Genomic DNA, 17,979 nt, shown 5'->3' on the forward strand with positions numbered 1-17,979 from the left:
TAAGCCACCTCTCCAGCCCAATCTGCCTCTTTTCTTTCTTTCTTTTTTTTTTTGTACACTTTATTTTTATTTATTTGATGGGGGGGCAGACGGGGGCATGACAGAGCCTCTAGCCACTGCAAACAAACTCCAGACACATGTGCCACCTTGTGCATATGGCTTACATGGGTCCTGAGGAATCAAACCTGGGTCCTTTGGCTTTGTAGGCCAAGTGCCTTAACCACTAAGCTGTCTCTCCAGCCCATATCTACTGCTTTCTATTTGCCTTCCCTCCCTCTAATAAATAAATAAAATATTTTTTTTAAAGAGAAAATAGTGATGTTGGTAAACATAATGAATAATAATTTTCTTTCTTTGTCTTTTTCCAAACCACTTATGCAATAACTGTTAGAAGTTATCAGACTTTTTTTTTTTTTCCCTGAGGTAGCCCAGGCTGACCTGGACTTCATTGTGTAGTCTCTGGCTGGCTTCAGACTCACAGCAACCCTCATATTTCTGCTTCCTGCATGTTGGGATTAAAGGCGTGTGCTACCACACACAGCAGAGAGAGCAGGAGACTGGGCCTGCAGTCATTACTAACAAATGCAAGATGCATGTGTCACTTTGTGCATCTGGCTTTTTTTCATGGATACTGGGGAATCGAATTTGGGTTGTTAGGCTTTGTAGGCAAGCGACTTAAGCCGTGAGCCATCTCTCCAGCCCCTATCACTGGCACTTCTTTCTTTCTTTATTAAATTTTTTTTTGTTCATTTTTGTTTTTTATTTATTTGAGAGTGACAGGGAGAGAGAGAAAGAGGCAGAGAGAGAGAGAGAGGGAGGGAGGGGGAGAGGAAGGAGGGAGGGAGAGAAAGGGAGGGAGAGAATGAAAATGAGAATGGGCATGCCAGGGCCTCCAGCCACTGCAAACAAACTCCAGATGTGTGTGCCCCCTTGTGCATCTGGCTAAAATGGCTCCTGGGGAATCGATCCTTGAATCAGGGTCCTTGGGCTTCACAGGCAAGCGCTTAACCGCTAAGTCATCTCTCTAGCCCCTTTTTAAATTTTTTAATATTTTTATTAAAATTTTATTAGAGAGAGAAAGAAAGAAGCAAATATATAGAGAGAATGGGCATACCAAGGCCTCTAACCACTGCAAAGAATGAACTCCAGGGCTGGAGAGATGGCTTAGCGGTTAAGCGCTTGCCTGTGAAGCCTAAGGACCCCGGTTCGAGGCTCAGTTCCCCAGGTCCCACGTTAGCCAGATGCACAAGGGGGCACACGCATCTGGAGTTCGTTTGCAGAGGCTGGAAGCTCTGGCGTGCCCATTCTCTCTCTCTCCCTCTATGTCTTTCTCTCTGTGTCTGTCGCTCTCAAATAAATAAAAGTTAAAAAAAAAAAAAAAAAGAATGAACTCCAGATGCTTATGCCACCTTGTACACATGGCTTTACTTGGATACTGGAATTGAACCTGGGTCCTTTGGCTTTGCAGGCAAGTACCTTAACTACTAAGCTGTCTCTCCAGCCTCAACCAATTTTTCTTTTTAAACTTTTGACTTAAAAAATATTTTTTTTATTTATTTGCAAATAGTGAGATACAGACAGAGTATGGATGTACCAGGGCCTCTAGTCCCTGCAAGTAAACACCAGACTCATTCACCACTTCAGCCATATCTTACCTGTCTTCATGCCCAGCTCCTGGGCTTCTAGAATAACTATACTTGTCATATCAGGTTCCTTTCCTTTTCCTTTTCCTTTTCCCTTTCCTGTCCTGTCCCTGTCCCATCCTTTCTCTCCTCTCCTTTCCCTCTCCCTCTTGTTTTTTTTTCTTCCTTGAGGTAGGGTGTCAGTCTAGCCCAGGTTGGCCTGGAATTCACTATGTAGTCTCATGGTGGCCTCGAACTTAGAAAAATCCTTCCTCTGCCTCCCTCATGTTGGGAATCACCACACCTGGCCAAACCTGACTTTTTCTTTTCAAGGTAGGGTCTCTGGCTCAGGCTGACCTGGGATTCACTATGTAATCTCAGGGTGGCCTCAAACTCATGGCAATCCTCCTACCCCTGACTCCCAAGTTCTGGGATTAAAGGCATGTGCCATCACACCTGGCTTTTTTTTTTTTAAGTTTTTTGGTTTATTTTTATTTATTTATTTGAGAGCAACAGACAGAGAAAGAGACAGAGACAGAGAGAGAGAGAGAGAGAGAGAGAATGGGCACGCCAGGACCTCCAGCCACTGCAGACGAATTCCAGATGTGTGTGCCCCCTTGTGCATCTGGCTAACGTGGGTCCTGGGGAAATGAGCCTCGAACCGGGGTCCTTAGGCTTCACAGGCAAGCGCTTAACTGCTAAACCATCTCTCCAGCCCTCTTTTTTTTTTTTTAATATGAGGTAGGGTCTCACTTTAGCCCAGGCTGACCTGGAATTCACTGTAGTCCCAGGCTGGCATTGAAGTCACAGTGATCCTCCTACATTTGCTTGGGCTGCTGGGACTACAGGTACATTTACTCAGAAGACATTTATAACTTCCTTTTGCTTTGTGTATAGCTTGAAATATGGAGCCCCTGAGAATGGCACTTACCTCTTTTGTTATTGAAAGAAACTCTTGTTGATATGTTCCTGCAAGGATATGTTGTTCAGTCAAGACATCAGGAACCCAGTCTTTGTTTCTTTTTTCTCGTGATGCCCAGTGCTGTGCCATGTAGACATCGGTCTCCTACATGGCATTGCTTGGGATACACACAAGGGGAGAATGTCTCCAGGTTTGTTGGAACACAGTTCTGCTCAAATGAGACTGACAGTGGATGAGAAGGTGGTTCACATTTGGTATTGCGCCTGTGCCTTGTGTGCCACCTGAGGGTGAGCTGGCCTGCTTATCATGGCGAAGAACGTGTCATGAGGCATTGCCTTCTGTTCGCCCTCTCCCTGTTGAGAGAGTTCTTCAGAGCTGAGCACCAGGGACATAGTGGGCTGAGCCAGACACTGGCAGGTGACTGCAGGACCCCAGTTACAGATGGAGCTCTTGCTGTAGACTGTCCTCCAAGGTGCTTCCCTCTCCCCACCCCTCTGGGCTACTCTCACAGGAGCCTACCCTCTGTACACCTGCTTCATTCTTCTTTTCCTTCAGTCTTTTCTGCTGCTTTTTTGTTTTTTTTGAGGTAGGGTTTCATTCTGGTCCAGGCTGACCTGGAATTAACAATGTAGTCTCAGGGTGGCCTCCAACTAATGGCACTACTTTTACCTCTGCCTCATGAGTGCTGGAATTAATGGCATGTGCCACCATGCCTGGCTTTTTAAAAAAAAGATAGATTTATTATTATTTATTTATTTATTTGAGAGAGAGAGGGAGAAAGGGAGGGAATATGGGCATACCAGGGCCTCCTGTTATTGCAGATGAACTACAGATGCATGCGCCCCCTTGTGCATCTAGCTTATGTGGGTTCTGGAGAATCAAACCAGGTTCCTTTGGCTTTGCAGGCAAACGCCTTAAATGTTAAGCCATTGCTCCAGCCCCTCTGCTGCTTTTTTTTTTTTTTTTTAAGTAGGGTCTCACTCTAGCAGGCTGACCTAGAACTCTTTGGTTCCAGGCTGGTCTCAAACTCACAGGGTCCTCCTACCACAGCCTCCTGGGTACAGGGATTAAAGGGGTATGCCACCATCCTTGGCTGTTTCTGCTTTTTGACTTACAAAACTTACTTTTTTCGCCTTTCAGGTCTGGAAGTCTGCAACTTTTCAGTCTTTGTGCTAAAGTATGAAGAGATTGTTTCTGGCTCAGGTGCTCCCTACCTCTGTCCAAAGAGTAGTGCCCAGGATCCCATGACAGATGATGTATACACAGACCACTCTGTTTGGGAAAAGATAGTCCTCAGAGATGAGGGTTAGAGCTAGCTGGGCTGATGTTCTGAAATACCTACTGAAAACTGGGCACAGCATGGTGCTTGCTTATTCTTTCATTCATTCAGCAAATGCTTGTGGGACAGAGTCCCCATCAGGCTCTCTTCCAGGTTCTAGGGATGTAGCAGAAATGACTTTATCTTAAGAGCTTATGGCCAATTGGAAGAGACAGATAGTAAATAGGAAAGTCAGTTACTCCGTGAGATTATGGTCAAGCATGGTAAGAAAAAGATGAGATGAGGCATTGCTGTGTGACATGTGTCTCTGAAGGAAAGAAAGGTGTAGGTCATGCAGAGAAACAAACATCCCAGGCCGAGAACGTGGCAGGTGGAAGGGCTTGCACTAAGGTTGGCAGAACCTGTTCTCATGGAGAGTCTGATCATGCAGGATGTTGTAGATTAGTCGAAGGCCTTTGGTTTTGGAGGGAGATGGAGAGTTTTGAGTATGGAGACAGGGTGATCACTCTCCTGCCACCACTTGGACAGTGATCTTCAGGTGGAAGGGTAAGCCAGAAAAGGGGCTGAGACCAGGGCCACAGCAGTGCATGTGTCTGGGTTCTGGAGCTGTTGTGTTTTCAGGGCAGAACGGTCAGTTTTGGAAGGTAGATCTAACAGATCGTGTGCTATGATGGCTTAGCAGTTAAGGCACTTGCCTGCAAAGCCTAAGGACTGGAGTTTGATTCCCCAAACCCATGTAGGGCCAGAAGTGGCACATGTGTCGAGTTCAACTGCAGTTCATTTGCAGGCTTGGCATATCAGTTCTCCTTCCCTCTCTCACGAAAACATTACATTTTTTGTTTTTTTGTTTTTTAACCGGGACTAGAGAGAGAGCTTAGCTGTTAAGGTTCTTGCAGCAAATCCAGAGGACCTAGGTTTGATTCTCCAGGACCCATGTAAGCCAGATGCATAAGGTAGCACATATGTCTGGAGCTTGTTTGCAGAGGCTGAAGGCCCTGGTATGCCCATTCTCTCTGTCAACTAAATAAAAAGAGACCAATCCCCCCCTCCCCAAATAAACAAAAATATCCCAAACCCCAAATAAAACCAACATCTGATTTACCTGTTCACCCATTTAAGAACTCGTTTTTCTTAGTAATTTCAGTTTTCTAGAGTACAGCATCTCCTCTGCTTACCTCCCAGCCTGTTTGGCGTGTGAGCACTGCGGGCATTTTTCAGACCAGACTCAGCCTGCAGCTTTCAGCCTGCAGTCCCCTTTGATTTTCTGTAAAGTGATTACACCCTGCTTTGGGGAGCTATAAATTCTCCTTCGCAATGGTTAGGTTTTATGGAAACAAGACTTTAACTGCACCCCAGAGCCATGTCTAGAATAATAATTCTCCCTGGTGATCTCTGGCGGACACCTTCCCCTAGTGACTAAGCAGTCTGGAAGTGAATGAATGACAGCCCCAGCTAGTCTCCAGCTTCCTGCTTTAAATGCTCCAGGGTGGCAGGTTTGTGGTAGAACCAAAACCTTCCATGGAGTTCCTAGCTCCTAAGTGTTTAGTGAGAGAACTCCTGCCTTCCTGGGAGTAGAGCATTTCAGTGCCCTGAGGTTTTCTACTACCAGCCACACTCTGGACTTGTGAACTGCCTTTGTTTCCTGTGCAGTATTTCATTGTCTCTGTGCTTTCCAGCCCTCTGCTGCCATGCTTATTTTTAGGGTTTTTATTGGCTGCAGCTGCCCTTAGATTCTTTCCACTTTGCCTGTGGACAGATTTGCTGCTGCTTAGCACCTTTCTTCTTGAACTTTTGCATGTCATCCTTGCACAAGTGCTATACCAATCTTCTCTGTATTATTCCAATTTTAGTATATGTACTGCCAAAACTAGTACCCTTTTTGAAATTTTTTTTTTTTTGGTTTTTCAAGGTAGGGTCTCACTCTAGCTCAAGGTAACCTGGACTTCACTATATGGTGTCAGGGTGGCCTTGAACTCACGGTGATCCTCCTACCTCTGCCTCCTGAGTGCTGGGATTAAAGGCATGCACTACCACGTCTGGCTTCTTGAACTTTTTTAAAAAAAGATTTAGTTATTTATTGCGGGGGGGGGGGGATGCGTGCACCAGAGCCTCTAGCCACTGCAAATGAACTTCAGACGCATGTGCCCCCATGTGCATCTGGCTTATGTGGGACCTGGAGAATCTAACCTGGGTCCTTAGACTTCGCAAACATGCAACTTAACAGCTAAGCCATCTCTCTAGTCCCCTTTCTTGAACTTCTAATGTGACTTCTACCTGTGGATTTAAATGACATGTTGGAAAGCTATCACTGGCTTTTTCTTTTTCTTGTTTTTTTTCTTCTTCCAATGAGAGAGAGAGGGAGGGAGGGAGGGAGGAGAGTGCACGCGCGCGCACATGACAGCGTGCTCCTGGCCATCCAGCCACTGCAATCAGAACTTCAGATGCTTGCATCATTTTGTGTGTCTGGCTTACGTGGGATCTGGAGAGTTGAACATGGGTCCTTAGGCTTCACAGGCAAGTGCCTTAAACCCTAAGCCATATCTCCAGCACCTTTTCAGTTTCTGAGACAGTCTGCCTCATGTAGCTAAGGCTGGCTTCTAAGTTGTTATGTAGCAGTTACTGAACTTCTGATCCTTCTACTTCCTCTTCCCAAGTGTTGAGATTTAGGAGTGTACCTCCCTCTTTCCTTTTCCTTTTCTCTTTCTCTCTCCCCTCCCCACCTCTCCCCCTCTCTTTTAACCTCTTCTTTCCCCGCCCCTCTCCTCCCCTTCTCTCCTCCTCCCCCCCCTTTTTTTTTGAGGTAAGGTCTTGCTCTAGCCCAGGCTGACCTGGAATTTACTGTGTAGTTTCAGGGTGGCCTTGAACTCATGGCAGTCCTCATACCTCTCGAGTGCTGTGACTAAAAGGCGTGTGCTACTAAGTCTTCCCCCCCACCTTTTTTTTTCTTTTTCGAGGTAGGGTCTCACTTTAGCCCTGGCTGACCTGGAAATCACTATGGAGTCTCAGGGTGGCCTCAAACTCACGGCGATCCTCCTACCTCTGCCTCCCGAGTACTGGGATTAAAGGCATGCACCACCACGCCTAGGGTTTTTTTTTTAAACATAGGATCTCATTTTTATCCCAGGCTGTCTTCTCATTTGTGGCAGTTGTCAGTCTTGTCTTCTGAGTGCTGCAAATACCATGAGCCACACCATGTTTGGTACCACTGGCTTCCTTACAATTCCAACAGTCACTTCTCAGCCCTCTGCCTCCCCCTCATCCCATAGTTTTATTGGCTCCTCTGACAGGCACCTCATGACCCTGCATTGTCCTTCCCTTGTGGATGTTCTCCTTTTCCTTGTGTCTTTTCTCCTACCTCTGGTTCCAATGGCTCTCCAGGACATGGCTACATACATGTCTTACTTAAAACTCACTGCTCTTCTGGGAGTGATGGCACACACCTTTAATCTGAGCACTCGGGTGGCAGAGCTAGGAGGATTGCCATGAGTTTGAAGCCAGGCTGAGACTACATAGTAAATTCCAGAGCCGGTCATGGTGGCACACACCTTTAATCCCAGCACTCGGGAGGCAGAGGTGGGAGGATTGCGAGTTCGAGGCCATCCTGAGACTTCATAGTGAATTCCAGATCAGCCTGGGCTACAGTGAGACCCTACCTCGAAAAACCAAAAAAAAAAAAAAAAAAAAAAACCAAAAAAAACCCCAACTACATAGTAAATTCCAGGTTAGCCTGGGCTAGAGTGAGCACCTACCTCGAAAAACCAAAAAAACAAACAAACAAACAAAAAAAACCCGAAACCTCACTGCTCTGGAGGAGCGCATCCATTCTCGTCTCGCTCCCATTGCTCCCAAGCTTTGCTCTTTTTCATGGTTTGGACCATGTAGCCTGCATTATTCCTTACCGGGACTCATGCCTTCCAAACAGTCCTTGTTACTTTCTTCTTCAGGGCAAGTATCATCTTTCCTTCATGTGCCTGATGGTCATGCATTTATTCTGGAGCTAAAGGCTGGGTCCTTAATGTCCCTTAGTGCAGTTTTCTTCTCTTTGTACGATGTTTGCCCATTGGCCAATTACTGCTGATTTTTTTCTGACCTTCCAACCCGGAGGGAATGAACGAGGCTGACGTTTCCATTGTTTGTGTATCCTGTTGCATATTGAGTTGGGAAGGAGTGTGGGTATGTCCTCAGAGACTTTGAGAGGTCCAGGCACATTTATATAGGACTTCTCAGAATTCTAGCCTGATGCTATGCATCCAGCCCTTCCCTTTCTCCAAAGACATGCTCTTCCACTCCAGCCTCTGTTCCTTCACTACTTTGAGCTAATAATCTCATCATTTCTCTTGTCCCTTTCTTTTTTTTTTTTAATCATTGTTTTAAAAGCAGGGTTTCTTTCTTTTTTAAAAAAAATTTTATTTATTTATTTGTAAGCGGAGAGAAATAGAGAGGAGAGAATCAGACAAACAGAATGCGCACGCCAGGGCCTCTAGCCACTGCACGAACTCCAGATGCACGTGCCCCTTTTGCATCTGGCTTATGTGGGTCCTGGGGAATTGAACCTGTGTCCTTTGGCTTCGCAGGTAAATGCCTTAACCGCCAAGCCATCTCTCCGGCCTTTCTTTTTATCTTTTTAGAGAGACAGAGAGTTGGCACGCCAGGGCCTCAGCCACACAATCAAACTCCAGATGCTTACACCTTGTAGTGGGCATGTGTGATCCTGTGCTTGCCTCACATTTGTGCGTCTGGCTTACGTGGGATCTGGAGAGTTGAACATGGGTCCTTAGGCTTTGCAGGCAAGTGCCTTAACCCCCAAGCCATCTCTCCAGCCCTCTCCTGTCCCTTTTCTGCTCAAGCCTTATGCGTGGCAACCTGCTTCTCCTGGAGACACAGATTTTTCATTTTGAAGAACCTGACTCAGCAGAGGTCACTGAGCTGTCCCAGGAGTGAGGCTGGCAAACAGCTTGGCCTGGGGACTTCTGCTTGCATGTCCCACTCCACATCTCCCACGCGCTCTTCCTTTCAGCAGCTCTTCCCCCCAGTTCTTGGCCCTCTGCCGTTTTTCTCACTCTACATACCCCCTCACTTTCTGCCACTCCCCATGGAGGGCTTCTTGATTTGCCGTCCAGTCTTTTTCACCTCACCCATTGGCCTTTTGGCCACCTTGGCACACACCACCTAAATTTTTGGATGCTTTGTTCCATCTAGACCCATTGGGAGCTGTCATTTGTTTTTAGCTCCCCCTCTCCCATCACATTCACTTTTCATGGCTTACATTTTCTGGTTCCCATACTCCCTGATATATTTGTCTTGTGAATTTTTATTTTTTTGGTTTTTCGAGGTAGGATTTCACTCTACCCTAGGCTGACCTGGAATTCACTCTAGTCTCAGGGTGGCCTTGAATTCACAGTGATCCTCCTACCTCTCCCTCCCGAGTGCTGGGATTAAAGGCGTGTGCCACCACACCCGGCTTGAATTTTTATATTTGTTCGTTTGTTTCTGTGGTGCTGGGGATATGGAATCCAAGGTGAGGCCTTCATGGTACTAAGTTGCTTCTGTGAAGACAGGGCTTCTGCCAGAAGAGGAGAGCAGTTCATTCAGGCTGTGAGAGGCGTGGCTTTGGAACTGGTCCAGGTTCTGCCACTGTCTTCATGGTCATTAGTGGTCTTTGAACCAGAGACCTTGGTTGTCACTTTTTTTTTTTTTAGCTCCTTTGCTTTCCTGCAGGAGGCCACAGTCCCTGGTGTATGTGTGTGTAGGGAATGTGTGTGTGTGCATTGAGGCTTTTACATTTGTAAATTTGTTTAATAAAATTCTTCTCTTACTATTGAAATTTTCACTTAATAAGCAATATCATGGGGTTTCTTTTCTCTAACAGCCATTGTTAATACTTGACTATCTTTAAATATTTTTTCCTCATTCTTCTCCCCTTCCCCTTCCTATCCAGTATATATCTATATGGCTTTGTTTTTCTTTTTTTTTTATTTTAAAACTTTTTTAAAAAGATTTTTAAATTTTTAATTATTTGAGTGAGAGAGAGATGCATAGTGAGGCAGAGACACAATGAGTACATCACTGCAAACAAACTCCATATGCATGCGCCCACATGTGCATCTGGCTTACGTAGATTCTGGGGAGTCAAACCTGGGTCCTTAGGCTTTCTAGGCAAGTGCCTTAACCACTAAGTGATCTTTATAGCCCTAATTTTAAAACTTAAAAATTTATTTGCAAGCACAGAGAGAGAGAGAGAGAGAGAGAAAAGAGAGATAGACCGATAGAATGGCCGTGCTAGGGCCTCCAGCCACTGCCGACAGACTCCAGACACATGTGCCTTTTTGTACATCTTGGCTCTATATGGGTACTGGGGAATTGAACTTGGGTTGTTAGGCTCTGCAGGAAAGTATCTTAACCACTGAACAATCTCTCCAGCCCCCTAAAACTTAAGTATTTTTTTTTAAATCTGTTAGAGAATGAGAATGGATGTGTGAGGGTCTCTAGGTACTACAAACGGAACTGCAGACACATGTACCACCATGTGCATCTGGCGGGGAATTGGAATTAGTTCCTTCGGATTTGCTGGAGAGTGCCTTAACCAGTAAGCCATCTCTCCAATCCTTTTATTTTAAAAGCTTATTTATTTGCAAGCAGAGGGGGATAGAAGAGAGACAGAGAGAATGGGCACGCCAAGGCCTCCAGCTGCTGCATACAAACTCCAGATGCATGTGCCACCTTGTAACTTATGTGGTTCCTGGGTCTTTTGTCTCTGTAGACAAGTACCTTACCCGCCAAGCCGTCTCTCCAGCCTTTTTGTTTTTGGGTTTTCGAGGTAGGGTTTCACTCTAGCTCAGGCTGATCTGGAATTCACTATAGTCTCAGGGTGGCCTCAGACTCATGGTGATCACCTACCTCTGACTTCCAAGTGCTGTAATTAAAGGCATGTGCCACCATGCCAAACTTTTGTGTTTTTTTGAAGTAGACTGATTCTCTAGCCCAGACTGACCTGGAATTTACTATGTAGTTTCATGGTGGTCTGGAACTCAAGGTGATCCTCTTACCTTTGCTTCTGGAGTGCTGGAATTAAAAGCGTGCACCACCACGCTGGCTCTTGAATTGCTTCCTCTCCTCCCCTGCCCCCCAAGGTAGGGTCTCACTCTGGCCCAGGCTGACCTGGAATTCACTATGTAGTCTCAGGGTGGTCTCGAACTTACAGCAATCCTCCTACCTCTGCGTCCCCAGTGCTGGGATTAAAGACATGTGCCACCATGCCCAGTTTGAATTGTTTTTGAATGTTACTTTGGTAATTAATTTCAAGACTGAACATCCTTGCCACTGGTGCCGTGTTGCCTGGTGTGTCGTGAATCCAGAGGATGCCAGTTCTCAGAAGATAAGCAGCTTTCATTTTTTTTTTTTTGTTTATTTAGTTATTTAGTTATGGTGCTTGCCTGCAAATCCAAAGGCCCCAGGTTTGATTCTCCAGTACCCACATAAAAGTAGATGTACAAAGTGGCACATGCATCTGGAGTTCTTTTGCAGCAGCTAGAAGCCCTGGTGCACCCTCTCTCTCATATATATATATAACCCAAATGACTGTTTTGAGTTCTGCATGCATTGTATTTTATTTCTGCCCACATTCGCAGCTAAACAAGCCCTATGTCAGGGCTAAAGATTGCATTTTGAAAGTGAGAGTTGAGTACTAATTTCAAATTTTGACTTTTATAGCTGTCTTTGAAACTCAGATAAATGAAATGGAAGTAACATAGGATTGTCACATTGTGAAATACTGATTCTGTCTCTCCTTGCAGAAATCTTGAAGAGGTAGCTGTTCTGGCATTTATATAGAAACTTATTTATTTTTTTCAAGGTAGAATCTCACTCTGGCCCCAGGCTGACCTAGAACTCACTCTGTAGCTCCAGGCTGCTTCTGTACTCATGAGATCCACCAACCTCAGTCTCCTGAGTGTTGGAATTGAAGGTGTGTGCCACCGTGCCTGGTAATTGTTTTCCTTTTAAGCCTCACCCCCGCCCACTACCTTTCTTTTGGTTTTTCAAGGTAGGGTCTCATGTTAGCCCAGGCTGACCTGTAATTCACTATGTCTCAGGCTGGTTTGGAACTCAGCGATCCTCCTACCTGTGCCTCCTGAGTGCTGGGATTAAAGGTGTGTACCACCACTCCTGCCCCCCCCCCTTTTTCAAGGTAAGGTTTCACTCTAGCTCAGGCTGACCTGGAATTCATGGTAGCCTTGAAGTCATGGTGATCCTCCTACCTCTGCCTCCTGAATGCTGGGATTAACGGCCTGTGCTACCATGCCCGGCTTTTGCTTTCTTGATTTGCCCTTTTGTGATTTTTGGTTAAAAACTAGCTTGGGAAGCTCAGGGGTAGAGTGCTTGCTTACATGCACCAAAAGTCCTGGGTTCTATTACCAGTACCACAGAATCAACCAACCACCAAAAAAAATAGGCTTGTTGGAAACTAATGACAAGAGACTTTTTGTAATTTTGAAAATGAAATCTCTTCCCTGAACGTACCTCAGTCTGGCCTGTCCCCTTGCGTTCTGTAGTGCCTCACTGGGGCTGCCTGCCTTTATGGCATTCCCTACCTTCTTGCCCCACAAGGGCATCTGATACCTGCTTCTGGAGCTCATCCTCCTTCCCTGGCTCTGTCTTCCCAGCCTGGTTCCTTTCACTGTGGCCAGGTTTTTCTCGGGGCAGCATTGGGCATGGATTCTGGGGCACACAGGCTGATTCCTGTGGGGCTGACTGGTTTGAGGGGAGGACCCTGCGGTTGCGCTAGCAGAGTTGGCCCCCAGTGGCGTGGAGGCACTTCTGCCTGATCCAGACCCTAGAACTGACGTGTGGCCACTCTGAAAAGGCCTTTCTTATGAATACTAGAAAATTTTAGGGAGAACCAGTAAAAGAAAAGAAAATAACCCCCCAAACAATAATACAAACATAAGTTAACAAACAAACAAGGAAAGCCAGGTGAGGTGGCTATAATCCCAACACTTGGCAGACTGAGGCAGGAGGATCACTGTGAGTTTGAGGCCAGCCTGAGACTACAGAATATATTCTGGGTCATCCTGGGCTATAAGTGAGATACTATCTCAAAAGAAAACAAAACAAAAATCAAAGACAAAAAAAAAAAATGGTGGGAAGGGATAAAGAAGGAAGGAAGAAAGGGAGAGAGGGAGGAAGGAAGCCATTCTACAAAATATTGAGTTAAGTCAATAGGTACATCAAGAGTGGCAAAACCCTGGAAACAACATCCATGTCCAACAGGAAAGGACTTCTAGCACTAAGCAGGCTGAGGCAGGAGAGTCTCAAGTTCAAGGTCAGTCTGGGCTACATAGCAAGAATTTGACTACTACCATCCTTTGATACAAAAGAGTGTTGTGTTTGGCAATATACAAAGCCATTCTAGGATTCTACTTAATGCCTGGAGAAGTGACTGGAGTTCGTGAATGTCAAACTCCCATAGCACAGTGTGGGAAGTAAGCCACATATGCACACACCATGCACGCAAGAAACAGCAGACACACACCAAAGAGATCATGGGCTTTGTTGTTCAAAGTAGTGGGATTATGAAGTCTTTGCCTTGCTTAATTAATTAATTATTATTATTTTATTTATTTATTTGAGAGCAACAGAGAGAGGAAAAGAGGCAGATAGATAGAGAATGAGCGCACTAGGGCCTCTAGCCACTGTAAATGAACTCCAGATGGATGCGCCCCCTTGTGCATCTGGCTTACGTGGGTCCTGGGGAATCAAGCCTTGAACCGTGGTGCTTAGGTTTCACAGGCAAACGCTTAACCACTAAGCCATCTCTCCAGCCCTATTTATTATTATTTTTTGAGGCAAAATCTCACTCTAGCTCAGATGGTATGGAACTCACTATGTAGTCCAGGCTGGCTGGCCCCTCCTTTTTTTTTTTTTTTTTGGTGTTTTTGTTACATGATAATATTTTCTTTCTAGACACTACAACAGCAGGAATGCAAACTTCTCTACAGTCGAAAAGAAGGTCAGAGGCAAGAAAATAAAAACAAAAACAGATATAAAAACATCCTGCCCTGTAAGTATCCATGTCCTGTCCCAGCAATAGTCATTGTGCTGGGGACGTTACTTCCAGATTCTAGGCTGTAACCCCTTACATGGTGAGCAGTTTGTAGAGTAATTAGCTGTAGTGGGGACGAATGGCCTCAGTCATGGAAGTTCTGGGATCCTGATTTTTGAGTAAAATTTTCACTAAGCGGCTATATCTGTGGTCATTTCCTTCTTTAATTTCTGGTCTGCCTGTGTGTAATAGCTTCAAGGGTTATGGTGACTCAGTGTCAGGCCTTGTCATGAGCTTGAGGGTCTGAGAGTTGTGTCTTTGCTCTGAGTCAGTGCTGGGCATACCTTCTTTCTGGGACTTAATCCCTCATTTGGGAGATAGCTTATTGAGGCTCATCCACCTGTCCTACTGTCTGACTGGCCTCCACTCACTGGGGATAAGGACACTTGCATGTCCTTGCTCTGAAGGCCTTGTAAATATACATGATGCTGGGCTCCTCTACCTACTGTGTACCTGCTGCCAGGTCTGGGGGCGTGTAGGCGTCCCATGAAGACCCCAGAAATGGCACCACCTTTCAAGGAACTTCTGCTTAAATATATCTCATTGCAAAAAGAAACACTTAAATCTGATACACAGATTGATGGCAATACATGACAATTAAGGAAGATATATGAGATCACCCTGTGTCCTGCATGTGAATTCACATAGTTGCATACACACAGATGTGCCCACACACATGTGAATATGTATAACACATGCATGCACACATAAGTAAAAGTAAGCCTTGCTTATAATACTCTGTGTGTGCACGTGTTCATGTGCGTGCACGCACGCATGTGCACTCATTTTAGCATTCAGAGACTGTTCTTGGGGCTTGACCATGGCTCTCTCCTTAGTTCACAGCTATTCTTTTGTGTGGTGGGGGGTTCTTTTTGAGGTAGGGTTTTGCTCTAGCCCTTGATGATCTGGAATTCACTGTGTAGTCTCAGGCAAGCCTCAAACTCATGGTGATCTACTTCTACCTCCTGAGTGCTGGGATTAAGGGCATACACCATCACTCCTGGCTGTTGTTTTTTTGTGGCAGAGTCTCTATCATAGGCTGACCCATGACAGAAACTCTAGCCCGGGCTGGCCTCTAACTCAGAGTAGTCCTCCTTACTTGGCCTCTTGAGTGGGAGAGTACATGTATGAACCACTATGCCCAGTACTGTCACTTCTTGTTTTGTTTTGTTTTTTTTTTTTTTTTTTTTCAAGGTAGGGTCTCACTCTAGCCCAGGCTGACCTGGAATTCACTGTGGAGTCTCAGGGTGGCCTTGAACTCACAGCGATCCTCCTGAGTGCTGGGATTAAAGGCATGCGCCACCATGCCCAGCTACTCTCACTTCTTTACCTTGAGTCTTTTTCTTATTTTCTTTTTTGAGGTAAGGTTTTACTCTAGCCCAGGCTGACCCGGAATTCACCATGTAGTGTTAAGGTGGCCTCAAACTCATGGTGATCTTCCTACCTTTGCCTCCAAAGAGCTGGGATTAAAGGTGTGCACTGTCTCGCCCAGCTGAGGTCACAGCCATTTTTATCAGCTTTTATAAACATCCTATTATGTGTATATGGATATGGTACGCATGTATGTAGTATCCACATAGTGTGCCCCATCCCCCACTTCTTCCATGAGAAGATCCTATGTGCTCATAGTGCATTACCAAGAACAGCAGTTGTAAAGAAAGCATTGTGAGGTATTTCATGAATTACTGTGTGTCAAATTGTAATTACAAATGTGCTAATTTGAGGTTTAATTTTTTTCATGTGGTTTTATCATTAAAACTTGGACTGGGTTGAGGATAAACTGACTTGTGTTCTGAGGACTTACCGTGGCCGTGGTCTCTTTCTCCTCAGTTGATCACACCAGGGTCGTCCTACATGATGGAGATCCCAATGAGCCAGTTTCCGATTATATCAATGCAAACATCATCATGGTAAACTTGATTTTCACAGTCTTTCTGTATGTTTTTGTATATTAAGTCCTTTCTTGTGTCTTAAAAGCATCTTTCAAATGTTTGAAGGATTTTCTTCCTAAATTTTTAGCCCGAATTCGAAACCAAGTGCAACAATTCAAAGCCCAAAAAGAGTTACATTGCCACTCAAGGCTGCTTGCAAAACACAGTTAATGACTTCTGGCGGATGGTGTTCCAAGAAAACTCCCGAGTCATTGTGATGACAACCAAGGAAGTGGAAAGAGGAAAGGTATGCTATGATACCTGTTGTGATATTTATTTATCTATGTGTTTGTTTATTTATTTTGGTGTATGTGTGGTACTGAGGTTGGAACTTAAGGCCTTGTTAGGCAAGTGCTCTGCCACTGAGCTATGTCCCCAGTCCCTGATAAGGTATTTTAAAGTATCAGACATGTTAAATGGGTAGTGCTAGCAAATGAATGACAAGTTAAGCTCACTGTAGCTGTTACCTTCTTGTTGCTTGGACAAAACACCTGGCCAGAAACAACTTACGGGAGGAAACCGTTTATTTCAGCTTATAGTATTTTGCAGAAGTTTCATCATGTTGAAGAAAGCATGGCAGAGCAGATAACTGAGCATTGCAACTTGAGACAGCAGCAGGGGAAGAAGTAGTCCAAGTGAGCTAGCTAGAACACCTAGTGGGCTGGACTGATACTCCTTAAAGTTTGTTCCAGGCACACCTCCTTCAGCAAGGCTCTACAACCTTTCCAAATTGCCGCCAGCTGGGAAGCAAGTATTCAGAACACTTGAGCCTGTGGAGGACATTTTATTCAAACCATCGCACTCACTGTAGCTAACCCTCTAGAAAACAGTGAGAAGTCTGTCTGAGTGCATCTCATGGTAGTCGTCGTCTTTCTCACCCTCCTCTCACTTTCCCCCTTCTCCCTATCTTTCTCCTCTCCCCCTTACATAACCAGCCTGGCCTCAAGCTCTTAAGTACAAAAGTCTGGCCTTCAACTTCTGACTTCCTCTCCCACTTCCACCTCTTGATGGATTGCAGATGTTCAGCCCATGCCCAATGTCAGTGTATGTTTCCTACTTGGGGCTACATGGAGCTGCTTAGATCTGGGGATTTGTGGTTTCCTTTTAAATTTGGTTACTGTTCACCTTTGTTTATTTAAATATGTAGTCCACTCCTCATCCCAGGAGAGGGATTATACATATATTCGGCTGCTCAGTGTCAGACACAGCTCACTGAGGCTTGATTCATTTGATTGAGTTATTTTCCCTTGATTTGACTGTGTGACCTATTCTTAGGCCTAGTACTTTTACTTTGTGAGTTTTAGCCCTAGACAGAGCTTGCATCTTTTTTTTTTCTTTTGGTTTTTTGAGGTAGGGTCTCACTCTAGCTCAGGCTGACTTGGAATTCACTATGTACTCTCAGGGTGGCTTTGAACTCATGGAGATCCTACTACCCCTGCCTCCTGAGTGCTGGGAGTGCACCACCACGCCTGGCAATTTGTGTCTTTTTAATATCTTGCTTGTATAGCCTTAGAACATAAGGACACACACATGCAATTAAAAAACTAATTTGATTATCCAAATAGTACATTCCTTCAACTATTTAGAACCACTGTGGTGAAGGTTAAGGTAAGTTTTTTTTGCCACCCAATGTCTTCCTGTAACATGGAAATCCTGCTCAGTGATGCGTTTTCTACTACACTGTCACCTTGGCATGCTTCGTTCATTCATTTATTAGTTATGGACATACTTAGTATGGAGGCATCACGTGTTGGTACTGTTCTTTCCCTCATTCCTGCCCCTTTCTGAAGGGGCTTCTCCTCACTGGTGTTGCAGGTTATCCCCGTGAGCATTGTGGGTTATGTTGTGGGAGCAGCAGTCAGTTATTGGGAGAGGCAGTGCCTCTGGGCATGATGTCCCAACTTGTGGCTCTAATAATTGTTCCGCCTCCTCTTTTGCAAAATTCCCAGCCATGTTGGATATGTTTTAAGTTTACTTCAGTAATGGGCTCTTAGGAGCTTCTGGGTCATTCATCAAATTCTCTCTAAATTAATATTGCTTAGTCCATTTAACGTGAAGGCATTTCTAAGATGGATATATTCCTATAGAAGTATATGGCCTCCCTCCCTCCTTTCCTCCTATCCTCC

At 45.1% G+C, this 17,979-nt stretch overlaps 1 protein-coding gene and 1 non-coding gene across 2 annotated transcripts in view; one reads left to right on the forward strand and one right to left on the reverse strand.

Annotated features, from left to right (window-relative positions):
- The window catches only part of Ptpn11 (protein tyrosine phosphatase non-receptor type 11), a gene marked incomplete at its 5' end in the record, with an annotated part of 68,381 nt that overhangs the window by 15,595 nt on the left and 34,807 nt on the right, over positions 1-17,979 (forward strand). Inside the window, 3 exon segments of the mRNA XM_045132371.1 lie at positions 13,784-13,880; positions 15,753-15,832; positions 15,942-16,100. Of these exon segments, the coding sequence (XP_044988306.1) occupies positions 13,784-13,880; positions 15,753-15,832; positions 15,942-16,100 (336 nt within the window).
- LOC123454328 lies at positions 5,591-5,697 on the reverse strand. Its single transcript, XR_006633307.1, has one exon. It is a non-coding gene; the product is annotated as a U6 spliceosomal RNA (small nuclear RNA).

This window comes from Jaculus jaculus, chromosome 13, assembly GCF_020740685.1.
Source record: "Jaculus jaculus isolate mJacJac1 chromosome 13, mJacJac1.mat.Y.cur, whole genome shotgun sequence".
Taxonomy (NCBI): Eukaryota; Metazoa; Chordata; class Mammalia; order Rodentia; family Dipodidae; genus Jaculus; species Jaculus jaculus.